Source organism: Pelophylax lessonae, assembly GCF_965119305.1.
Source record: "Pelophylax lessonae genome assembly, chromosome: 1".
NCBI classification, from domain to species: Eukaryota; Metazoa; Chordata; class Amphibia; order Anura; family Ranidae; genus Pelophylax; species Pelophylax lessonae.
Window position 1 is genome coordinate 74,217,972 of NC_138768.1, and position 27,034 is coordinate 74,245,005.

Genomic DNA, 27,034 nt, shown 5'->3' on the forward strand with positions numbered 1-27,034 from the left:
GACATTTTTGGGGTTACCAGTGACATTACTACAGTAATCAGTGCTATACATATGCACTGTTACTGTAAAAATGACACTGGCAGGGAAGGGGTTAACTTTATTAATGATCAAGGGGTTAAGTGTGTCCCTAGGGGCGTGCTTCTAACTGTAAAGGGGTGTGGCTAGTGGTGTAACAACAGAGACATACGATCATAGCAGGACTGTATGATCTCTGCAGTTACACCAGGGAGAATGACAGGCGGTTTTGTTTACATCAGCCGTCTGGCTTTCTCCCTCTCCACGGGGAGATCGCGAGTGACTGGTGGACCCGATGTCCGCTGGTCACTCGCGCGCTCACCCCCTAGAGCCTCACAGGCGAGCGACGTAGTCCTACGTCACTTTGCCTGTGAGGGGCTGACCGCCGCCGTAAATAGTCGTGCGGCGGTCAGCAAGTGGTTAATCAAGATTTGCATGGCCAGAAATGCTAGGGGGTGTTTTTCAAATTGCTTTCTCAACAAAATAAAACCTGGAGACATGGATGGATGGGGGAGTTTGCTTTTAATATGAAAAATGAATTAAAGTGTTTTTGGTTTGTGGTGCTCAGATGCAGTGAAGATCCACTTTAAGAAGGCTGTAGGGAACATTGATTTGTAAAGGGGAGGCAAGAGCCCTGATCTCTAGCAGACTAATGTTACTTGTGAAGCATATTCCCGGTCTCTGACAGCTTCCTGTAATATTACATTCACTGAACATGTGAATGTTGCGGCCCTTATATAAAAGTAGGTTGACCACCAGTGACGTAGACAAACAAAATAATTATTTGGCAGACTTGGATACTTTATAGATTGGACTAGTTTCCTACGTGCTTCTACCCAGCAAGATATTTGATAATGCTGACATGCATTACCCCTGATGAAGTCCACTTCTCTAAACTTTCTCCATTAGCAGTATCAAATATGGGAAAAGTAGTCTATGATGTTATTATAGCACAAACAACAAAAACATAAGAGGACTTCACTTGGACTTCCTACTTATACCTCCTCCCTGATGGCCGCACTCATTGCCTGAGGAAGAAGCAAGCATGCTTCGAAAGCACGCATCTCCCACTCCACCTTCTCCGCTGACATCCGATCCCCCATAGAGATGCATGGGGGGACCGTTCAGATCCGCCAAAAAAATGGACAGGCAGATCTGAACGGTCCGCCTGTGTGAAAGGGGCCTTAGAGTCGGTTCACACTGGGGCGACACGACTCTGTACTACTTCGGGGGCGACTTGTGCATTACCATGCACCACGACTTCGGAGCGACTTGCATGGACTTCACATAATGGAAGTCTATGCAAGTCGCTCCGAGGTCACCCCGAAGTAGTACAGGACCCTTTTTCTAAGTCGGAGCGACTTGTGTCGCTCCTATTAGAACGGGTCCTGTAGCGGTCAATGGACCGCGAGGGAGCGCGACTTGTCAGGCTGACAAGTCGCGCTAGTGTGGACCGGCTCTTAGAGTCTTGATTAACCAAAAAATGGAATAATAAAAAATATAGGTTAGTCTTTAACACAGCAGAGCTGGAGAGAAGATGTCCATCCTCCTAGGACACTAGCAGAAATCTAAAGCATGGTTGAGACAGAAATACAGACTTTTTTTCAGAAAATATTCTTTAATGTGTTGAAGATAGTAAATAAAATATAATAGTATAATCAACTGTATATTATGTGAAAAAAAACAAAAACAGTAATGCAAACAAGCGACACTTATCATTAAAGCGGATTTCCACCTAAAAGTGGAAGTTCCGCTTTAAGACCCCTGACATGCCACATTTGGCATGTCATTTTTTTGGGGGGAGGGTAGGGGAGGGAGCGGGTACCTAGATTTGACAGGTACCCAATCCCACTTCCGCTCAGGTGGCCCAAGCGGAAGTTCTCCTCTCCCCCTCCCCCCCTGAAATCTTCTGGGACACCTCACAGGTCCCAGAAGATTGCCTGGTCATTTAGCCCGTGCAGCGCGACTTGCGCATGCGCAGTGTGCACCCGGCTGTGAAGCCACAAGCTGTCACAGCCGGGTGCCCACACTAGTGATGCCAGCACTGGAGAGAGGAGAGGGAGAGAACCGAGGCTTTGGGCGGCTGCATCACTGGATCGTGGGACAGGTGAGTGTGTCTTTATTAGAAGTAAGCAGCTACACTTTTTTGTAGCTGCTGACTTTTATTAAAAAACAGAAACGCCTGGAACTCCGCTTTCAATTTTTCTCACCTTTTTTCTGAAAAGGTGAACTTATACTTTAAAAAAAAAAAAAAAAAACTTCTAAAGTTTTGCAAGCAATATATGGAACCAATGGATGACAACTCAACAGCATCCACTTTTGACGCACATATTAATATTGTGTGGACCAACCCTTTAAGGCTTCATGTACAGTTGGCCTTCATTTACCGCGGCCCCGTGGGAAAACGCCACAAAATTGTACCGTGTTTTGCATTTTCCCGCAGACAAAACGTTCCTATCCTGAACGCAATTCTTCCATGTTCAGGAGAGGGAGGTTGAGCATCACCTAACAGCAGCTCCTAAACTCTGCTAAAAGCCTATATGTACATGGACACATGCTGTAGGCTTTTATGGAGTTGAGTTCAGGAGCTTTGGCAAAAAAAAATGCCAAAAGCTCATAAACTCAGGTTCAGGAGCTACTAGTGTACATGAAGCTTACTATCGGTCACTGCATTTTATTGATGTGTATAATGTGTACATGTGACCACTTTAATAACAAGCTGCCAATCAAATGCAGCCATTGGAATCAGCTTCCATTCGCACACTTCCAAATCTGAGGCAAGCTTTATCCATGTTTAGAACCATGGCACAAAGAATAATGGAAGAACACCGGGACTTTCATGGAGAGGGCATTGACTACCACATTTTACTCCATCGTGTGGCAGAAAGAGAAGGTCCTCCACACAGGGCTGTGGATAAGGGGGTATCATCAGTCCTCCTGTATGGGGCCTAAGCCAGCAGGGGGCTCAGACAGCGTGATGAATCGGATGTGGGCAGAGAGGGGACGGGGGGCAATTATTAAAACTGATAACATGTATGGCTCTCTCTGCAGCAGTTGAAAGCAGACATCTTCTCCTTTCCCTCCTGTCGGCTTTCAGCTGCTGCAGAGAGCCATACAAGGGACCAGTTTCAGTAATTGCCAACCTGCTGCACTGATCACCCTCCCTGCGCACCGTACGTTTCCCCCTACCCCTGCAGCGTTTTCGGCTTCCCTTCTCTCCTTCCCGCTGGCTGCTGCATGCATACAATAGGAATCTTCAGGATGGAGAGTGGGGGAAGGTTTCGGTAAATAGGTCACATTTACCAGCCCCTTCCTTTACTGAATGAACACAATGAGTGATCAGTACCGATCTCTTACTGTGTGCATTCATAACTGAAGCATAGTAAACTGTGGTTTCTAACAGCAGCCTTGCCTCCATGTATCTTGATACTGGAGCCATTTAGATGAGTAACAGTCCAAGGAATGTAGCAACACAGATCAGACCCATCACAAAGAACTCAAGAATGGGCAATTATAATTCCTTGTGATATTCAGATGCAGCAGAAGGAAATAAGTCAGGTAAGTCTCTAGGATTCTGCATCCTGCATGTCTTCATCTGGACAGCAGTAATACTCCACGAAGCAGATCTGTCCGTCCTCGTTCCTCACCATGTACTGCAGGGAGAGGAAGCCTCGGTTATCAGTCCGGATAGACACCTTACATGACAAGGCCAGAGCTTTGGTGGATGGCTTCAGTAAGGACATTTTATATCTGAAAGAGACAATAACAGAGCATTGTCCAGAGTAATCAGGAGTCAAGTTATTACAACTTTTTTTCTATGAACCGCTTAGGCTCCTTTCACACTGATCTGTTTTTCTTCTGCTTTTGCATTAAAAAAAGCGAAAGAAAAACGTGTGACCATGTAATCCTATGGAACCGTTTACACTGATCCATTGCGGGTTCACCGCATTTTGTAAAATCCTGCTTGCTGCATTTTTGGTGCAGGTTTGGTTATAAATATGCATAGAAAACAAGGCAAAAAGGCATAAAAAACGCAATCGCACATCCTGTAAAAAATGTGCCACAAAACATGGTAAAATAGCGGCAAAAACACATATGTGTTTTTACCGCAAATCAGTGTGAAAGTGCCCTTACTGTATGTTTATGGCGCAATGTTTATAAAATGATTGCTTTTGAACCCATGCACACACATAACCCTGTTGTTGCCCTAAAGTGGAACTACACTGCATGTGAATACCACAAATCAAAAGTGCTATTTACTGTAATTACTTTTTAATATTTAGAGAAAGCTCCCCCACCCATCCATGTCTCCATGCATTCATTTCCTGGGAATCACTTTGGAAAAACACCCCTCTAGCATTTCTATCTGTGGCCATCTTGGGTAAGGACAGATGATCCATGTAGCATTTACTTCTTGGGCTCCATCTGCCCTTAGCTCAGGCATTCCACCAGGAGAGTGTGCTTAGCTTAGAAAACCCCTCCTCCTCTCCTGAAGACTCCTGGGATGTATAACATAATTTGCCTATGCCTGGACACCAGGAAGTAACTAAAGAAACAGTTTAAAACAAGTATATATGATATATTTTCCTATCTATGCCGAAGGATTGAAAATAGTCAATGTTGATTGAGAGAGTGACGTTCCACTTTAACTGAGCTTGTTTGATTGCAAGTTATGGAATTTTCCAGCAACAAAGTCAGTGATAACTGACCTTGTTGAACTAAAGGTATGGCAATTTTTACAGGTCCAGCTTGGACCGATGGAAGTATGTATGTGCCAAGGAAGCTGGAAATCCCTTTAGTAGGCATTGCTGCTCCAGTGATCACCAGTAGCTTCCAGGTCCCATGCTGAGTGCCTGCCCTGCTGCATTATGAACCAGGGCGTTGCTCGGCACAGGCACATCCAGGAAACATTTTGCATTTTCTCAATGAATGCAAAGCATTCTTTAATTGGACGAAGTGGATACATCACAATTTCTGCCTCATCCAATCAGGGAATGATTTGCACTCATTAAGAAAATGCAAAGTGTTCTCCGATTGGTTCCTGGGCTAAACAGGCAAACCTCCTGTGTTTAGTAAGTAGCAGTGCAGCTGCCTGGCACAGGACTCAGAAGTTAGCAGAAATCACTGTAGTAGCGGTGCCTACTAAAGGGATTTCCAGCTTCCACAGGTATGGCACATACATACTCACATTGGTCCAAGCTGGATCATTGTAACTATGTAAAAATTACAATAACTTGAATCCAGCTTTAACGGCTTAACGACCGCCGCCGCAGTTATACTGCGGCAGGCAGCCGCTCCTGCGCGAACCGACGTAGGTATACGTCAGTCGCGCCTGCAGCTAGGGGGCGAGCGCACGCCGCTGGTGGTGCGCTCCCGCCCCTACTCGTCAGCGGGGACTCCAATTGCCGCCTGACAACCGCGATCGTTCCCTGCTTAGAGAGGACGGTCAGCTCTTGTAAACACAGCTGACCGTTCTTCTCCCTGAAATGATCATAGAGCGCCTGTGATCCTTCTATATAGGAACACAGGTCTCTGTATTCATTTCACAAGCCACTCCCCCATACAGTTAGAAACACGCCCCTAGATACACATTTAACCCCTTGATCACTTACTGTGTTAACCCCTTCCCTGCCAGTGTCATTATTACAGTAACAGTGCATATTTTTTAGCACTGATTAATGTAGTATTGTCACTGGTCCCCCCCAAAAGTGTCAAAAATGTCAGTCAGGGGTCCGATCTGTCCATCACAATGTCGCAGTCCTGCAAAAAAAAAAAAAAAAAAAAAAATATCGCAGATCGCCGCCATTACTAGTAAAAAAAAAAAAACAATAAAAATGACATTTCCCGTAGTTTGCAGACGCAATAAATTTTGCGCAAACCAATCAAAATACGCTTATTGCTGGGTTTTTTTTAACCAAAAATATGTAGCAGAAAACAAATTGGTCTAAATTTTGATTTTTACATTTTTTTTTAGGAATGTTCTATAGCAGAATGTAAAAAATGTTTTTTTTTTTTTTTCAGAATTGTCGCTCTTTTTTTATTTATAGCGCAAAAAATAAAAATCGCACAGGTGACCCAATACCACCAAAAGAAAGCTCTATTTGTGGGGAAAAAGAGGACATTCATTTGATTTAGGTACAGCGTCGCACGACCGCGCAATTGTCCTGGTCATTAAGGGGGCAAATCCTTCCGGTCCAGAAGTGGTTAAAGAACATATCAGAACAAAGAAAGTCCCCAACCAATCTCTCCACTTTCTTGCTGTTCCCCCTTAACTAGCACTCCAATTGCTGTAAAATGTCATCACTTCCAGGTATGGAGAAGTACGTAACCCATCACCTGCTTCTCTGGGGATCTCAGTGTTGGGGTAGGAGCAGTAAAGAGAAGTATAGGCATGCCTAAGATGTAGTGGGAGAGGTGGATTGGGGACTTTTTTTTCTGTCAGGTTTACTTTAAACTAAAATTCTCCTTTTTTTTTAGAAAAAAAATCTTCATTTATCAAAGGCAAGGGTGTAAGAGTCAACAGCATGTCTAACTTACAGGCATACCCCACTTATAAGTACACAATGAGACCAGAGCATGTATGTAAAACGAAAATGTACTTAAAGTAAAGCAATACATTTTTTCATTTCTCAATGCATATAAATACCCTAGCTCCATAGGAAATCTTGGTCAGCTTGACATGGTATTGCTCCCAAACCATGTGACAAGGACACCAAGCTTGGGGAGCATGTTAGGGGAATCAGGACTATGACATGGTAGATTACCTAGGCAAGCTGGCCGGCCACATAGGATATGTTGTAGTCCTGGGTCCCCTCTCGGTGCTCCCTAAGTTTGGTATCCCTGTCACTTATGGTTTGGGAGTAGTGCCATGTCAAGCTGACCAAGATTTCCCATAGACGCCAATGTTAAAAACCGGGAGTAGTGCCATGCCAAGCTGACCAGGCCGTGTCTGTAAAGTGAGTGTACTTAAAACGGGGTATGCCTGTATTGTAGTGAGCAAAGCAGCAATGTATAGCATTGATTATATGCAGACACAAACTGTAATGCAACAATATTGCATTTTCAAAGAAACATGTATAAAAACGCAGAAAATGAACAAATATTTACAGTTAAAAGGTTAGAGGACTTAAAGTGGTTGTAAAGGTAGGTTTTTTAATTTTAATGCATTCTTTACATTAAGATGAAAAAAACCTTCTGTGTGCATTCCCCCCCCATCAACCCCCCCAATACTTACCTGAACTCCATCCAGATCCATTGATGTTGTCGGAGTGTCTTGGCTGCCCGGGACTCCTCTCCTCACTGACTGAGACAGCAGCGTGTCATCATTGGCTCCCGCTGCTGTCGATCAAAGTCAGTCAGCCAATGAGGAGAGAAAGGGGGCGGAGCCAGGATACGGCTCTGTGTCTGAATGGACACAGGGAGCGGTTTTGGCTCAGGTACCCCCATAGCAAGCTGCTTACTATGGGGGGCAAAGAGCACCGAAGAGGGACATGGGAAGAGGAGGATCCGGGCTGCTCTGTGCAAAACCAACTGCACAGAGGAGGGAAGTATAACAGGTTTATTATTTTTAAATAAGAAAAAAAAATGGATTTTTGTAAGAACTTACCGTAAAATCCTTTTCTCTTAAGCTCATTGACAGACGTAGTCTTCTTGATTCTCAAGAGCTGGGTTATGTTGTCTCCGCAGGAGTAGGACTAGGCAGAATGACAAAACGTTCTGGCTCCACCTTAGGGGCAGTCCCTGAGGGTATATCCTCCCTCTCTCTGCTACAGGGAATCAGTTCTGTTTAAAGCAGTACAGAGAATTTAACCCAACCCAACTCAATGATAGAGGGGCGGGTACTACGTCTGTCAATGAGCTTAAGAGAAAAGGATTTTACGGTAAGTTCTTACAAAAATCCATTTTTCTCTATCGCTCATTGACAGACGTAGTCTTCTTGATTCTCAAGAGCTGGGACATCCAGAAGCAGTGCCACAAAATGAGGGGTGGGATTGACAGAATCAAAATCCAATCTAGAAGGCCCAACCGGAGCCAACCAGAAGTATCAAAGGACTCATCGAGTAAACAGATGAGACCTACCCCACAAATCCTCGAGGTAGACCAACAGTCTCCTCAAACAGTGGCCTGCAGGAACCTTGCAGCCAGAAGAGGCATCTGATGATGCCATCACATAAACCTTATACAATATTGTAAAGGTATGAACCGACTACTAAACAGTCGCCTTGAAAAACCTGAACCACTGACGCCTGATGGCGGAAGGTCCAGGAAACTCTAAGCGCCCGAGTAGAATGCGCCTTAACAGGGAACGGGGGATCCCGACCCTTAGATAAAATAAGCCTATACCACCGTCTGTCTGATCCATCTAAAGATGGTCGCAGCAGAACAGGCAACCCCTTCTTAGGGCCATCCGTGATCACAAACAGTGAATCCGTCTTACAAATTGAATCCGTAGTATTCAAGTATATCCTGATCGCCCGAACTACATCCAAGGAATGCCATGCAAATTCTCGAGGATGATTGGGCTAAGGACATAGGAAGGACAATACACTGTCCTTAATCAATGAAACTTTGAAACCACCTTAGAAGGAAGGATGGATTCGGATGAAGAACCACCTTATCTCTATGAACCACCAGATATGGTGAACGACAAGATAATGCGGCCAGTTCTGACACCCTGCGTGCAGAAGTAATAGCCACCAAGAAGGCCACCTTCTGGGACAACGTGGGTAGAGGAATCTCCCTAATATCTTCAAAGGGAGGTTTCTGAAGAACCAACAACACTAAATTAAGATCCCAGGGGGGTAACGGCGCGTGCACTGGCGGAGCCAGATGTCGCACCCCCTGGATGAAATTCCGCACCAAGGAATGAGTAGCCAAAGGCTTCTGAAAGAAGATGGCTAATGCTGAGACCTGACCCTTGATAGTACTCAAGGCCAGTTTCTGCTCAACCCCTTGTTGCAGAAAAGCCAATATTCGACTAATCGAATAAGACCGAGGACGGAACCCCAAAGGTTCACACCATGCAATGTAGGACTTCCATGTGCGATGATAAATCTTTCTGGAAGTCGCTTTCCTTGCTTCAACTAGAGTAGGAATAACTGAAGCTGACAAACCTTTGTCCTTCAGCACCTGGGTCTCAATAGCCAGGCCGTTAAAGCCAGCGATCGTAAAGCAGGATGGAAGATCGGTCCCTGAGACAGTAGATCCTCCCTGAGAGGAAGTCTCCACGGGACGTCCGCCACCAGTCTGACCATGTCGGCGTACCAAGCTCGACGAGGCCAGTCCGGAGCTACCAGGATTACTGGGATTCCTTCCTCCTCTACCCTGCGAAGAAGTCTTGGCAGTAACGCGAGAGGAGGGAAGGCATATATTAGCTGGTATTGCCCCCACGGGGCGATCAGTGCGTCTGCGGTTTCTGCTAGAGGATCGCGGGAGCGAGCCACGAATCTCTGAACTTTCCTGTTGAATCGTGATGCCAACAGATCCACATCCGGGGTGCCCCACCGTAGGCACAACTGGTGGAAAACGTCTGGATGGAGGGACCATTCCCCCTGATCCAGGGTCTGACGGCTGAGATAATCTGCCTGCCAATTCTCCACCCCCGGAATGAACACCGCAGAGATTGCTGGAACAAATCGTTCCGCCCAGCGAAGAATGTAAGCCACTTCTTTGGCCGCTCGGACACTCTTGGTGCCCCCCTGATGATTGACATAAGCCACGGCCGTGGCATTGTCCGACTGGATCCGAACCGGGCTGCCCTGGAGCTGCTCGGTCCAGTGAATCAGACAAAGTCTGATCGCTCTCAGTTCCAATACATTTATCGGTAACCTGGATTCTTCCGGGAACCAAAGTCCCTGGACAGATAACTGACCAAGAATTCCTCCCCATCCGGATAGACTGGCATCCGTGGTCACTATCGTCCAATATATTGGCAGAAATGACTTTCCCTGGCTGAGCATTGGAGACCGAAGCCACCAAACCAGAGACTCTCTGGTCTGTTTGCTCAATCGTATCAGATTGTCCAGGGATTCCGGATTCCGATTCCATCTGAGAAGAATCTCTTGCTGAAGAATTCGGGTATGGGACTGGGCAAATGGGACTGCTTCGAATGAAGCCACCATCAACCCCAGAACCCTCATGCAAGTCCGAAGGGAAGACCAGCTGTTGGACAGTAACAACTGGACTGCTGATTGAATCTTTCGAAGTTTCTCTACCGGAAGGAAAACTCTCGTCCTGACTGTGTCTAGAATTAGACCCAGATATTCGAGCCTCTGGGTGGGAACCAGAAATGACTTTTGCTGGTTCACCAGCCACCCGAATTCCTGTAAAGAAATCATAGTAATTTCTATGTTTTGTAGCAAGGTCTGAGGAGACTCTGCATGAAGCAGAAGATCGTCTAGGTAACCTAGAATCGATATACCTCTTTGGCGCAGAAGTGCCAACATTGGGGCCAACACCTTTGTGAAGACCCGCGGAGCCGTGGCGAGACCGAAAAGTAACGCCACAAACTGATAGTGGTTCTCCTCTACGGAAAAGCGTAGAAAACGCTGATGTCCTGCGAAAATGGGAATGTGAAGATAGGCGTCCTTGATGTCTATGGACGCTAGGACATCCCCTGGATGCAGGAAGGCTGCTACCGTGCGAATGGACTCCATTCTGAATCTTCTTATGTTGACGAAAGAATTGAGTGCTCTTAAGTCCAGAATTGGACGCACTTAGCCCTCTTTCCTGGGTATTGTAAACAGGTTTGAATAAAACCCTTGAAACCGTTCTGTCCAAGGAACGTGGACTACCACTCCTTGTTGTAGTAAATCTGTGACTGCTCTCCGCAGATCTTCTAAACGATCTGCGGATAGACGGATATTGGAAGGGAAGAATCGCGCCGGTGGGAGAGATCGAAACTCGATCTTGTACCCTGACCTTATGACTTCGCAAACCCATTTGTCCGGGATTCTGGAAAGCCATGGATCCGGGAACCGGCGAAGACGTCCCCCTACCACAGTTATGGGTGGGGGCGCACCTTCAGGCTTTGGATGGTTTATCTTCAGGTCTGGAGGGGGCGGGCTTTTGCTTGCCCGACCAACGACCCCTGACGCCTCCTGCAGGAGCTTTGGAGGACTTAGTTTTTTCACCCGCTGGACGAAAAAACCTCTTGTGAGCAGAAAAAGAAGGCCCTCGTCTTTGACGAGTTCCTCTACCTTTAAAATTTTGCGGTAAAAAGGTGCTTTTTCCACCGGTGAGATCCTTAATGATCTCATCTAAGTTGGCTCCAAATAGACGCTCTCCTGAAAAGGGGATATTAGCCAATGCTTTTTTGGAACCTTGGTCGGCTAACCAACCTTTTAGCCACAGTGTACGCCTGAGAACCACTGCTGAGACTGATGCTCGCGCCATTAATGGAGTGGCGTCTAACGCCGCATCACATACAAACTGTAACCCCTGTATCATTTGTTCCAACAAATCTGATACCGCCTGAGGGACTTCTTCTAAGTCCCGGCGTAACCACTTGGTCCATTCAGTTACAGCCTGCGAAACCAGACCAATAGCAATTATTGGTCTGAAAGCTGATCCAATCAAGGAAAACATGGTGCGAGACATAGCTTCTATCTTGCGATCCACTGGATCTTTAAAAGACGGAGCGTCTTCTAAAGGAATAACCGTGGCTTTATTCAATCTAGCAATGGGTGAATCCACCACAGGTGGTTCTGTCCATTTCTTAATAAGGGTTTCCTCAAACGGATAACGCCTGTCAATGCGTTTAGAAATATTAAAAGTGCGTTTTGGCAGACGCCATTCTTCTTCGATTGGATTGCCAAAACATTTGGGCAATGGAAAAACCTTCGCCATTTTGATGCGCTTTTTAGTCCCAAAAGGGATCTCAGTTTCAGCTATTTCTGATGGAATACCCTGTAACCTTAAAGTCTCTTGAACAGATACAATGAGTGCGTTTACCAACGCTTCCTCTCGGGCTATGGCGGATGCCGAAACATCCTCCTCACTGTCTGAAGAGACAGGACCCGAGACACCAATACCAGATGAAGTACCTGCAACTGCAGAAATAGGCTCAGAGTCTGAATCCGAAGTTTCAGATAATAAGGGGTTAGGCGGGGGTCGCTTTCTTGCGCCCTGTCCCTGACAAGCCACTTCCACCCGGGACACAAAAGTTTCCATAATAGCTGACAAAGATTCAATTGTCAATGGGGTGCTGGAGGATCCCGCAGACCCCTCGAGGGGATCCGGAGGAGATACATGAGTGGCAGGGTCCATGTTAATACAGGACACCTTTGCCAGCAAAAACAAAAAAACTTTTTCTTTTTTTTTTTTGTGTGTCTCCCCCTAGCGCAATAGCGCCCCTCAGAGTACCTGCTTCTCGATCCCAGAGAGAGAGAGAGAGGGACCCCCAAGGCTCACCAACCGATGCAGTGCAGTTTCCAACAAACTGCAGTCAGCGTCTGTCTTACACAGACTGGAAGGAGCTGTTTGCTTTTTCCCGGGCAGAAGGCGTGGCTCCGCCCCCTGTGTACGCCTTCCGGCGTTCCCAGCCCTCCACGAGGTAGCTGGGCTCACAAAACATGGCCGCCCCCATAGAAGAGACATAAGACTCCAAAAACATGGCGGCCGGCGTGACCTGAGGACATACAGGCATTCGGTCTACGGCAAAATGGCGGCGGACCGCCGATATCGTCTTCCCAGCACATCCACCTGCACTCTGCTAAGAGGTGACATATGGATCTACAGAGATACACTGCACATAAGGTAGGATTATACCTCCTATGTCTGCTGTAATGTTACAGTCTGCTGGGTAGAGTGTTAGCTCTTGAACCAAGTCCACTTCCCACAAACACATGCTGTATTACAAGGGGGACTTGTAAGTATCAGATATATACTGACCATATATGGAGGGGCCCATAATATATACTGCCTCATAAATGAGGAAAAAAGGGAACGTTTACTCACCATACCGAACCGACAGGCACCCTCTCTTCACAATACCCTCTCCACCGAGGTGGGGGTTTGTGGACGCCTCGACTCTCTGGTACCTGGCGTCCAAGCGAGACTTTTAACTCGCAAAGTCAGTCCCTTTACTGGGACTCCGTCGCGGCCGACTCAGCGCACTGGTCTGCACGCGCTTTTAGGCAGAAACCGGTGTGACCACTGGATTTCAACATCCAGCCCGTCGCCCGGCCCCGCATACTTACTTGAATATGTCGCGGCCGACCAAGCGCAATGCCATGGTCTGCACGCGCTCGTAGGCCGGCTGGGGTGACCACAAGTGTCGCCCAGTCCGGCATTTTTGCTTGAAGATCTCACAGGAAAAAAACACTGGAGAAAACTACCTAAAAAATGTCTTTTTCTCAAAGAAAAAAAGTCTTGCCAGGACCAAAAGATCCCAGCAAGGAACTTAGGTCCTTACTCCTGACTAGACAGAAAAAAACTGATTCCCTGTAGCAGAGAGAGGGAGGATATACCCTCAGGGACTGCCCCTAAGGTGGAGCCAGAACGTTTTGTCATTCTGCCTAGTCCTACTCCTGCGGAGACAACATAACCCAGCTCTTGAGAATCAAGAAGACTACGTCTGTCAATGAGCGATAGAGAAAACTAGACTTTACTATCGCTTTAATAACTCTTCGGGAAAAGTAGAAATACTTTTAAAACAAATCAGTGTAAAAAAGATCTAATATATATTATATCCTATATTACCAGGCCATTTTTCTGTTTTTAGTGCTATAATACTTTGACTGACAACTGCTTGGTCATACAACACTGTACCCAAATTCATTTTATATAATATTTTTTGTGACAGATAGAGCTTACTTTATTAACTACTGGGTTTTTAATTTTTTTACTATATCAACAAAAAAAAAAAATACCAATAAAACAGAAAGTAAAATGTTTTCCCTATTCCTGTGAAAATAAAAATGCCAGGACAGTATGGTCACCCGTCACAATAACCGTTTTTTGGAAGGTAGACACACCAAGGTGATCTCATTTTTTGGCGCAATTTTTTGGAATTGAAGAAACATGCAGGTGTTGGAAGCGGTTATAACATGGAGAGCATAAAGGTCATACACAGAGGGAGGAAGAGGTGAAGGGGTTAATGTAATGATCACATACAGTGAGAGGAGGGAGATGTGGTGGTTAAAGTGGTTCTAAAGTCAAATAGCTGTTTGTCTTAATGCCTTCTATGCATTAAGGCTAAAACCTTTCAGTAGCTGTTCCTCCATTGTAAGAGATAGGGGCAGGCTCACACATGTGAACATACATTGCTGACAGCTGTGATTGGTTTTTCTTTGATGAATCACAGCAATCCCAAGGTACAGAGCCGCTCAGATCGGCTCTGTGCACAAAGCGGTCTAAGGATGGCTCAGTTCAAAGGCATTAGTGCCGGTTCACACATGTGCGGCTGCGGCATTCGCATGTAATGTCGGAGCGCACTGCTCCTTCATTACATTCGATCGGCTGTGCGGTGCGAGTTTAGCCATACACTTTGTATGGCTAAATTCGCACTGCACCCGCAGCAAAGACGCACATGACCCATTTTTGCAGCCGCATCAGGATCGGATCGCACAGCGGTTCACACTTGTGCGATCCGATCCTGTGCGAACTGCAAGATCGCACAGCGATATGCAATCAAACTGGGGGTGTCGTTAATATTACATTGACACCCCCAGCGTATCGCATATGGCAGTGTGAACTGCCGGGGGTGCGTTTGCGATGCGGGAACAGGCTGCGAATTCGCAACCTTCCCGCATCGCATAAGTGTTAACCGGGGCTAAATGAGTGCAGCAGTCACCTGACAGTGCTTTATGTAGCATTGTTTATAAACAGCTCTAGGTAAATAACTGTCCACCACTACGCCATTTTCAGCCCCCGTTCACATAGAGGCGACCTGTGAGGCGACCTGGTTGCCTCACAGGTCGCCGCAGGTCGCCTTCCATAGGGAAGCTGCAGACCCGTTCTAATAGGAGCGACACAAGTCGCTCCGACTTAGAAAAAGGGTCCGGAGCTTCTTTGGGGCGACCAGGAGGCGACCGCCATAGACTTCAATGTTATGAAGTCCGTGGCGGCCGCTCCGAGGTCATGGCGCGCTGCTCGCACCGCGATCTCGGAGGTCGCCACCCGAAGTCGGATCGTCCCTGTGTGAACGGGGGCTTAGACATACTGTAGTGTGGCAAACAGATGGATTGGGTTGTTGACCATAGATTGATTATTTCTCTTGGGAGGGATCAATTACCAAAGAAAATCAATCTTTTTATGACAGTCATGTTACACAAGCTGGCCTTTGTTTCCCTGAAGTATTCAGGTCACCTGTCTAGGAAGGAGGAGATCTGGGGGCCAGACGTCCCAGGCAGGGCCCGATTTCCAGTCACCATAGCAACTGGGCTTTGTCCAACCCTGCATGCACACATCATGGCGGCCCCCCAAATGGAGTATAAGGCGATGCTGAAAGCCGTGTCATCTCACCTGTTTGTCTGAGTCTCAGTACAGTGGAAGGCTTCTATCAGATCCGAATCTTTAGGGTAGTCCAGGTGAGCACTTCCTGCATTGCCAAATGTTGACAACCTGTGTTATAAACAGGACAGCAAACTTTCCATTAATAGTAATCAAACTTCAATATACAAAGTGTAACGCCAACCTACAATGGGATACAACACCAGTAAAGGCCATTATATCAGGGTATTACACCTAAAGTATATGTAAGCTCTTAAAGCGGAACTCCACTTTTGTTTAGAAAAAAACATTCCCCTCTGGGTGATCTCTGCACATTACACGGGTTTTAAGAAACTTTGTTGCAGATTCCTACCTTTTGTTAGGCCCCTTTCACACTAGCGGACCGTTCAGATTGTTTCATGCATCCCTATGGGGCATCGGATGTCAGCGAAGACATGTCCGCTGACATCCGATTCGATCCATCAAGTCCGGACGGATGGAAACCCTATTTTCCATCCCTCTGGCGGATCGGATGAGAACGGACCGTCTCATTCCCCCATAGAGGATAGCGGGGACCTGACAGCTCTGTCTCCGCACACAGCGCGGAGACAGAGCGGCCATCTGCCTGCTCAGTGGGGGTTTGGCCCCACTGAGAAAAACGGAGTCTGCCGACTGTTTGCTCCTCTGTGCTGAGTGGGTTAATTGGGAATGGTTTCATAATTATCTATCAGCTGTGACAGCTGCAGGGCTCTAATGAGGAAATCTGCTGGGTCTGCATCCCTTTAGACATGTTCCTATTGGGAGTATCTCACCAAAAATTACATTTTTATTGCAGGGGATGCCAGAAATCTGACTTGTATCTTAGTGCAGACTTCTGGGAAAATTGGTGAGCCAATCACACAGGCAGGAAATGATGTTTCTGGGGTGTGGTCAGTATACATTCTGTGTACAGAACACCTCCAGGTAGCCATATTGCATTGCATTTTCAGAAAATTATTGAGCTGCAGACTGAAAAGGAAAGGTCATTCCTAATAAAATTCAATTACAATATGATTTGTGTCACAATTATATACGCTATATTGTTTTTTCTTTATTTGCTGATTTTATTAACAATAAATTTCCCTTATTTGCTTCCTTTTGGTCTGGTAAATATATGGCAGAGGGTTTTATCAGATCTGCATGACAAATGACAGAGAAAAAAAATAGCTGTTCATCAAGCCAAAACCTTGTGAACTTCCTGTGCTCTCTGGCCCGGGACTGTTATCACTTAGCATTGTTCCCTGCTATCGCTGTGGACTACAAAACACTTGGAAGATAGGGTGTTCTGTAGTCCTAAAACAATTCTGTGCAGGGTGACAACACTGCTCAGTATGACTGTCACCCTAGGAAAAGAAGTTGGTTAACCCCTTGCCGCAAAACAGAAGCACAAGGATGGGCTTTTATGCTCACACACCGCAGATGTGACGCTGGGTGAAAGACAACTTTTGGTCCCATTAACCACTTTCAGACCGGAGGATTTGGCTGCTCAATGACCAGGCCCTATTTTGCGATTCGGCACTGCGTGACTGTAAAGGACAATCGCGCAGTCGTGCGACGCTGTACCAAAACGAAATGTACGTCCTTTTTTTTCCCACAAATAGAGCTTTCTTTTGGTGGTATTTGATCACCTGTGCAATTTTTATTTTTTGCGCTATAAACAAAAAAAAGAGCGACAATTTTGAAAAAATAACAATATTTTCACATTCTTTTATATGAAATTCTCAAAAAAAAAAAAATGTAAAAATCTAAATTTTTTAACATTTTAGGCCAATTTGTTTTCTGCTACATATTTTTGGTAAAAAAAAAAAAAAAAATCGCAATAAGTGTATTTTAATTGGTTTGCACAAAAGTTATTGCGTTTACTAACTACGGGAAAGGTTTGTCAATTTTATAGTTTTTTTTTTTAATGGCGGCGATCTGCAATTTTTACTGTGACATTGCGGTGGACAGATCGGACACCTAACTGACATTTTTGGGGGGACCAGTGACATTACTACAGTAATCAGTGCTAAAAATATGCACTCTTACTGTAAAAATGACACTGGCAGGGAAGGGGTTAACAGTATGTAAGATCAAGGGGTTAAATGTGTCCCTAGGGGAGTGATTCTAACTGTCAGGGGGCGTGGTTAGTGAAGTAATCCCAGAGACATGCGATCCTATATCGCAGGATCACATAGCCTCTGTGATTACTTCAGGGAGAATGACAGACGGCTGTGTTTACATCAGCCGTCTGTCCTTCTCTCTCTGCTGCGGGAGATCGCGAGTGGCCGGCAGACATCGGAGCCGCCGGTCAATCGCACTGGCTCCCCAGCTTAAGAGCGGGGGCGCGCCTCCGGTGGCGAGTGATCGCCTCCTAGCTCCACCCAGGCGAGCGCCATACATGTACGGCACTTTGCCTGGGAGCGCCAGACTGCCGCAGTACATCTGCGGTGGCTGGGGCTAAAGTGGTTACTGACTGGTAGCCAGTAGGACTGGCTCCTGATCATGTGACCACTGTGACAGCCAGTCAGGGTGGTCATATGATTGTTTGATCTTTCCCACCCCCTGGCCTTTAGAACTTTTTTAAAGGGATGCTGGGGTAGGTGTGAAATGGTGAATGGCAGGATTATCAAAATTAGGGGAAAAAGTGTAATAAATACAAAAACAAAACTAATGTAGCCATCATATCAAAGGATCAGTAGGCTGCAATATTATCTGATTTTTGTTCCTGGGTTTAGAAATTCACAGTGACTAGGTGGTCAGCCCTTCAGCCTGGCAGCACGAGGGTTGTCGGTTCGAATCCCAAACACAGCACTACCTGCCTGGAGTTTCCATGTTCTCCCCGTCCCTGTGTGGGTTTCCTCTGGGTACTCTGATTTCTCCCCGCTGTCTGTGGTTGCAGGAAAGAAATTTTGCTGTGTACAGCTGGCCTCAAAGACCTTAGATTGTAAGCTCCTTTACGGCAGGGACTGATGATGGTGAATGTACAATATATGTAAAGAGCTGTGTAAAATGATGGTGCTATAGAAGTACCTGTAATAAATAGATGTGCAATTCTGCAAATATGCTAAAAGTTTATCTAAACTCAAGATAAAATAAATAAATATTGCAGCTTGCCATTGATCCCATACAGCCAGAGCTACAATGGTTTACGCGTTAGAATGGCCCAGTCAAATCCAGACCTAGATCCAATTGACAATTTATAACAAGACTTGAAAATTGCTGTTCACAGACGCTCTCCATCCGATATGACAGAGCTTGAGCTATTTTGGAAAGAAGAAAGGGCAAAAAATTTCCCTCTCTAGATGTAAAAAGCTGGTAGAGACATCCCCATAAAGACTTGCAGCTGTAATTGCAGTGAAAGGTGGTTCTACAAAGTATTGACTCAGGGGGGGCTGAATACAAATGCACGAAACATATTTAAGATATTTTTTTGTAAAAAATGTTTAAAACCATTTATAATTTTCCTTCCACTTCACAATTCTGTGCCACTTTGTGTTGGTCTATCACATAAAATCCCAATAAAATACATTTAGGTTTTTTGGTTGTAACATGACAATATGTGGAAACTTTCAATGGGTGTGAATTATTTTTCAAGGCACTGTAAAATAAATGTATGGTTAGGTCCACAAGTCCTAGATGGCACTTCAATGGTATATCTGTCTACATTATAGACAGTTGTTCTGAATAGTTTTTCTCTTTACATGTCACCTGTAAGGTTGTATTGAATCTAGGTAAATAACTGTAATTGCCACATGCAAACTCTTACATGCAGTGCCACCTTCCTGTTACAGGCGGTCCCCAGGTTACAAACAAGATAGGGACTGTAGGTTTGTTCTTAAGTTAAATTTCTTTGTAAGTCGGAACAGGTAGATTTTTTTAGTGTAGCTCCAGCCAAAATAATAATTTAAGTTTTTTGGATAGCATAGAGAAAGGGTAACACATTTGTGTTGCTGTCTGTGCCCCTGTTCAGAAGATTTCACCCCACTTTTTGTCCCTATAAGTAGATTTAGAAAATGTTGGGTTGTTGTGGAAACAAGGACTGGTGATAAAGCTTCAGTGGAGACACCTGTTTCCCATGAGAACTCTGAACTCTTACAGGAGTGAATTTCCCTTCCTAGGGGAGATTTCTCCTCACTTCCTGTTGTCTCTCTTCGTTTCTAAGTAGCAGTTGTTTGTAAGTCGGATGTTTGTAGCCTGGGGACCGTCTGTAATGTAAATGTACAATCTGTTCTTTTCCTGTTAAACCAATACATTTCTTGAACAAGGAAATTTGGCTGGTGCCTGCTGACTCAGCCAAATACTGATTCATGAATGGCCAGCTTAAGAAAAACATTTTCCTTTGGGTTAGGAAGCAGAGACACCCCCCCCCCCCCCCCCGGGCACACACACACACCTGAAGTATGGCTTAGTGGGGGACATTGTGATTTGCAGGAAGTCACTGGTCATGTCCAGCTCGGAGAACGCCTCTTTCAGCCCCTCAGATTGCAGAATGATTTTATTGACTACGTTGGTGCTACAGAAGTCAAAGTCCAATGTCTCCTCGGGTTCCTGAGTGTGAATTTTACACACGGTCATCACCCCTCCTTCCTCCAAGAACAGCATGAGGGGGTGCCCATAGCCGCGGTAACACATCTTCAGAGCTGTCGGAGTGGCTGTGAATGGAAAGTACAGCAAAAACGAATCAACAAAAGGCTACCCATGTCCAAATATAATGCAATGTATTCAGTAACTGCTGACCATAACAAAGATAAATGTATCTAATCCGGAAGATGCAGAGCTGAAATGGTTAGATGTATGAAAAACCCGAACAATAAACTCTCTTATTTGTTCCCTTTAAATCTGTTAACCATTTCATATTATTTGCACACGTTTAAAAAACAATTTCAGGCCTAAAGATTGCGTAAAAACCCCTATAACACCCTGGAGAATAAAATGGTGGTAGTTCCAATTTTTTCTTTGCCACGCGATATTAGCTGAAACACACAATTTCAGTAAAAAATACACTAAAGTTAATTTTAGGGCATATAAAACACAGTATAGTGCTGTGAAAAAGTATTGGCCCCCCTTTCTGATTTTTTTGCATATTTGTCACACTTAAATGATTGTCACAATCAAATTTTAATATTACACAAACGTAACTCCAAACCTGCCTGGCCCTATGTAAGAAAGTAATTGCCCCCTAAAACTAATACTTAGCTGTGACACCCCCCCCCCCCCCCCCCCCCGGCAGCAATAACTGCAATCAAGCATTTGTGAGAACATGCACTGAGACTTTCACATCGCTGTGGAAGAATTTTGGCCCGCTCTTCTTTGCAGAATTGTTTTAATTCAGCCACATTGGAGGGTTTTCTCCAGCATGAAGGGCCTGGTTAACTGCTTAACTAAATGGCTAAACTAAACCCCTGTTTTTAACGCATACTGTTAGACAGGGTAATTCGGTTGGTCAGCAAACTGGTTGGTGAATTGAGCTGGGAATTCTGTTTTTGTCTCACATGCATTGCCTTTCCATGTGCTCTTTGCTATGGGGGCCAGTTATAGGTGGGGGCAGGGGCCATTTTGTTTGTTGTTATATACTGGTGAGTGGACACGCTGGACGCCTTTGCTGCCATTGTGCTATGTGCTCCCCTGTGCCTTTAAGGAGGGCTGGACCACCTCAAGGGTCATCTGCCCCCTATCTATCCATTAGAATGCATGTGCTTCCACTGTGGAGACTCTCATAGATTTATAGGAGTTAGGACTGCAGATAATACAGGGTGCCGTGAAGGGGCCCTGCAGCTTACACATGCGTTTGCAAATGTGTCCTAACTAAACCCGTTTTGAACACATACTGTTAAGATAGGATAATTCGGTTGGTCAGCAAACTGGTTGGTGAATCGAGCTGGGAATTTTTTGTTTTTGTCTCACCTGTTTAACCACTTGCCTACTGGGCCCTTTTACCCCCTTCCTGCTCCAGCCCATTTTCAGCTTTTAGCGCTGTTGAGCTTTGAATGACAATTGCGCGGTCATGCAACGCTGTATCCAAGCAAAATTTTTATCATTTATTTTAGACAAACAGAGCTTTCTTTTGGTGGTATTTAATCACCGCTGGGTTTTTTTTTTTTTTTTGCAAAAAAAGAAAAAAGAACGAAAATTTTGAAAAAACGAAAAACGTTTTTCTTAGTTTCTGGTATAAAATTTTTATAAATAAGTAATTTTAACCTTCACTGATGTGTGCTGGTAAAGGCTGCACTGATGGGCACTGATGAGGTGGCACTAATATGCAGCATTGATAGGCTGCACTGATGGGCACTGATGGTAAGGCACTGATACGCAGCACTGATGGACACTGAAAGGCAACACTGACTGGCATCGCTTATGGGCACTAATTGGCATCATTGCTGAGCACTTTTGGGGCTGCACTGATAATAGGTATCATAATTATCTGTGCAGATCTCCCCTGTGAGGAAATGCCGCTGATTGTCTCTCCTCTCCTCACACACTGTCAGTGTAAGGAAAGGAATGCGATTCCTTGTTTACATGCGATTAGCTGTGATTGGACACAGCCGATTACATGGGTAGAGAGCCTCGTCATTGGCTCTTTACTGGGATCAGTGATGCGCCGTGTCCCAGGGACAAAGCGCACTACCAATCTCTGCGTACCCCCAGGGGCGTGCAAACATGGCGAGAGTGGGACATCATATAACGCCGTCCCAGAATGAGAGAGCCACCGCCCGCCCGTCATTTCACAATACAGCAGGTGGGAGGTGGTTAAGGCCACAGCATCTCAATCGGATTTAAAGCGAAGCTCCACCCAAGGGGATGCTCTGCTTGTTTGAACCCTCCACTGCCACATCTTCTTGTGGGGAGTGGGTACTTAGTTTTGACAGGTACCCGCTCCCACTTCCAGGTAAGATCGCCGTGGCAATCTCCGAGCATTTCCGGACCCTCCTCCTTTTCTCGGTGCCTTCTGAGACAAACACACACGTCCCAGAAGACGGCGGGACCATTCAAAAGCAGAGCACGACTCGCGCATACACAGTAGGAAACCAGCTGTGAAGACTGAAGGTCTCCCTGCCGGTTTCCCTTACTTACAATGCTGACGCCTGTACCCAAAGCCGATGAATCTGCTCGGGGTGCTGACATCGCAGGATCCCTGGACAGGTAAGTGTCCTTATAATAAAGGTACAGTATTTGTAGCTACTGACTTTAAATGTTTTTTTCCAGATTGGAGCTCCTCTTTAAGTCTGGACTTTGACTAGGCCACTCCAAAACCTTAATTGTATTTTTTGGGACATTCAGAGGTAGACTTGCTGGTGTGTTTTGGGTCTCTGTCCTGCTGCATAACCCAAGTTCGCTTGAACTTGAGGTCACAAACCATATTGGCATGACAGGTTCCCTTTATTGAGACATCAGGGGTCTCACCTGTCCTCCATTAAAGGACGACTGCAGATCACACTCCATTATTCTCCTCCCTGGCCACAGAGATCAGGGAAAGTGACAGCAGAAGCCAGAAATGACATTTTAAAAGGTTCCATCAGGGTTCTTACCAGGCAGAGGAGATCAGCGAATGGATGTTTATTGGTTTTCCTACTACAACTCCCCCTCACATTCCCCACCCCATTACCTGGCATGGCACTTGCACCAAATATGGTCAAGCAATCCAGAAGGACGGTGAGATTAATTCGGAAGATCACAGATTCCTCTTGAATGCTGAATTCTTGAAAGATCCCGGCCTGTAAAGAGAGACGCCACCATGAAGAGAATACAAAGTGAGGAGGAAGCAGAGATCGCTGGTGCTGGACGCACCCCCCACCTGAATGAAGGCGTTGGCTTGGAGACATTTGGCATTTTCTACGGTGACTTTAAGTCCATTACTGGTGGCAAAACAAGCGGCGTGGTCCTTGAAGTTAATGGCCTTCAGGATGTTGGACAAATTGCGGGCGTTGTCGAGGCTGCAGGTAAATACGTACTGGTCGTCCTCCACTTGCGACTGCGACAGGAAGGCCATGGCGAGGAATGACGCTGTTACAAAGGGGATATAACTTTAAACATCTGAGTACCAGTCTTTATACACAACTTCATTACCAGGCCATTTTCAGTGCTGTGATAGTTTGACTGACAATTACTCAGTCATTTAACACTGCACCCAGATGCATTGTATATCATTTTTTGAGACAAATAGAGCTTTTTTTTCGTGGTGGTATGTATTTATTTGTTTTGTACTGTGTAAGGGAAAAAAAAAAACAAATGTGGGATTGCTAAAATTCACTTTCCATTTCTTTACCTTTAGAAAGATAGCACTACAGTCGTCCCCCCCCCCCCCCAAATCTACTGGTGGTCAGTGGCACTTTAACAACCCTCACCTTAAAGGTTTGTGAAGTCACATTGTGACTTTTGTGGTGTCCCCTCTGGATTATGCAGTTATTAACTACAGTGAATGTTTTCTATTTTTAAAATGACAAGGCCCTCATCAATATTTAAATCAGTATTTTTTGCTAGAAAATCACTTAGCATCCCCAAATATTATACTTTATTTTTTTTTTTAGCAGAGACGCCTAGGGAATAAAATGACAATCGTTTGAAAAAAATACACTTTAATGAATACAAAAAAAAAAAAAACCACAATTTTTTGTATAATGTTAATCACTTTACCACCGGAGGATTTTGCAGTCATACGTCTGGGCCACTTTTTGCGATTCGGCGCTGTGTGACTTTAACTGACAATTGCGCAGTCGTGCGACGCCGTACCCAAACGTAATGTACGTCCTTTTTTTCCCACAAACAGAGATTTCTTTTGGTGGTATTTGATCACCTCTGCGATTTTTACTTTTTGCGCTATAAACAAAAAAATTGTGTAAATTTTGAAAAAATAACAATATTTTTCAAATTTTTTTTATACGAAATTCCCCCCCAAAAAATGTAAAAAAAAAATCAAATTTTTTTTTAATTTTTGACCAATTTGTTTTCTGCTACATATGTTTGGTAAAAAAATCACAATAAGTGTATTTTGATTGGTTTGCGCAAAAGTTATTGCGTTTACTAACTAAGGTAAAGATTTCTGTCATTTTTGGTGTTTTTTTTTTTTAATGAGTAATGGCGGCGATCTGCGATTTTTTTTGTGGGACTGCGACATTGCGGCGGACAGATCGGACCCTTGACTGACATTTTTGACACTTTTGGGGGTACCAGTGACATTACTGCAGTAATCAGTGCTATAAATATGCACTGTTACTGTAAAAATGACACTGGCAGGGAAGGGGTTCATTTTATTGGAGAGGGAGGGGTTAATGTATGCCTGGTGCTTACTGACATGTTTGGGGGGAGGTGAATGTGTGACACAAGGACAGATCGGATGTTCAGCTATGCTGAACCCTGCAATCTGTCACTGTCTGTCACTTAGGAGATCCGCCCGCTCTATTTACACAAGTGGGCGGATCTCCACACTCGATTCCCCGACGATCGGGGAAGAGCGGCAGCGATCGCCGCTGCTCCTCCCCTGGCCCGACTCCCGCTGTGACTGAAAACAGCGGGAGCGAGCCTCCGGCGGCACGCATGCACCGCCCACAAGAGGAGGAGTCCAGCGACGTAGGTCTACGTCGCTGGACGGGAACGAGCCACTGTGCTGCAGTAGAGCTCCAGTGAGCAGTCGGCAAGTGGTTAAAGATGATGTTACGCCGAGTAATTTGATACCCAACATGTCACACTTTAAAATCGCGCACGCTCCTGGAATGGCGACAAACTACGGTACTTAAAAATCTCCATAGGTGATGCTTTAACCACTTGCCGACCGCCAGCCGGCTTTTTACTGCGGCAGAGCGGCTCGGCTGCTTCCAGTCATGTAGTTCTACGTGACTGGAGTGCGTATAATTCCGGTGGCGTGCGCGCGCTCCCGCTGTGTTTAGATACAGCAGGAGGAGGGTTGCGGGAGGAGCGGCAGCGAATCGCCGCCTTCCCCCCGCGATCGCCGGTAAAACGGAGAGAAGACCCGCCTGCTTATGTAAACAAAGCAGGCGTGTCTTCTCTCAGACAGGCAGGGAGAGATAAGGAGTTTCAGCTAAGCTACATCCCCGATCTCTCTGTGACTGTCACAGAACCCTTCCCCCCACAGTCAGTAAGAATTAGGCACACATTTAACCCCTTTGATCACCCCCAGTATTAACTCTTTCCCTGCCAGTGTCATTATTACAGTAACAGTGCATATTTTTAGCACTGATTACTGTAGTAATGTCACTGGTCCTCCCAAAAGTGTCAAAAATGTCAGTTAGGGGTCCGATCTGTCCACTGCAATGTCGCAGTCCCGATAAAAAAAAAAAACGCAGATCGCCGCCATTACTAGTAAGAAAAAAAAAAAAACAACAATAAAAATGACATAAATCTTTCCCGTAGTTAGTAGACGCAATAACTTTTGCACAAACCAATCAAAATAAGCTTATTGCAATTTTTTTTTTTTTACCAAAAATATGTAGCAGAAAACAAATTGGCCTAAAATGTTAAAAAATTTTGATTTTTAATTTTTTTTTTTGGGAATGTCATATAGCAGAATGTGAAAAATATTGTTTTTATTTTTTTCAGAATTGTCGCTCTTTTTTTGTTTATAGAACATATAACCCGTCAGGTTAACTTTTGCCATCTGTGTCCCATTGTGGAGATTTCCCTTCACTTCCTGTCCCTATAGCCAAACAGGAAGTGAGAGGAAATCCTGGGTTGTCACCAGAACCAATGTCCCCATTGAAAGATTTCCCCTCTAATCCTGTCCTGGTGACAACACACAATTTGGAAATGTTCCTTCATTTCCACTCTGATAATAGTAAACAGGATAAATAGAGAGGGTGGAGCTGGGCCAGCGCAGGCAGTAATCACACTCCCAGGCGAGGAGAGGAGGAGGAGCTGGACCAGTAATTACACTGCCAGGTGAGGAGAGGACTATGACATGTAAGGGGGAGGGGAGGAGGAGGAGCTGGGCCAGCATGGACAGTAATTACACTCCCAGGTGAGGAGAGGACTAGGACATGTAAGGGAAGGAGGAGCTGGGCCAGCACAGACAATATGTAGACACTCCCAGGTGAGGAGAGGACTATGACATGTAAGGGGAGGGGAGGAGGAGGAGCTGGGCCAGCATGGACAATAATTACACTCCCAGGTGAGGAGAGGACTATGACATGTAAGGGAAGGAGGAGCTGGGCCAGCACAGACAATATGTAGACACTCCCAGGTGGGGGGAGGACTGTGTAGGGAAGTGACTCCTCCTGTAGTCAGACTTTCTAGCTGATCAGTGACATTAGAAGTGATAGGAAGTCATCTATGGAGGGAAATCACTGCCAATCAGCATGGACAGTGCCCGCCTTCCCTGCTGTCTGTGGATTGGTGACAGGGTCTCTTTATTAGGAGTCCCCCCCATATTGGCAGAGATGTGGGGTGCCGCCTGTGTGTACATTCTATATCCCCCCATCCACATACCTCATCCACTGACACCCGCCATCCACACCGCACCATGAGTCCCTCTGTCTTGTTTTACATGAGACTGACATCTAATAAAACACGTCTGCAATTCTTTATTGAAAGTTGTCCTAGCCGCCATGTTTCCGTA

At 45.5% G+C, this 27,034-nt stretch overlaps 1 protein-coding gene across 1 annotated transcript; it reads right to left on the reverse strand.

Annotated features, from left to right (window-relative positions):
• Positions 1-3,408: 3,408 nt before the first annotated feature.
• On the reverse strand, positions 3,409-26,969 carry RAD1 (RAD1 checkpoint DNA exonuclease). Its single transcript, XM_082259775.1, has 6 exons — positions 26,905-26,969; positions 23,261-23,469; positions 23,072-23,180; positions 19,862-20,120; positions 15,481-15,579; positions 3,409-3,765 (listed from the first exon to the last, which is right to left on the reverse strand). Exons 2-6 carry the CDS (start codon positions 23,453-23,455, stop codon positions 3,582-3,584), a joined length of 846 nt encoding a protein of 281 aa, XP_082115901.1. The 5' UTR covers positions 23,456-23,469; positions 26,905-26,969; the 3' UTR covers positions 3,409-3,581.
• Between the last annotated feature and the right edge of the window lie 65 nt (positions 26,970-27,034).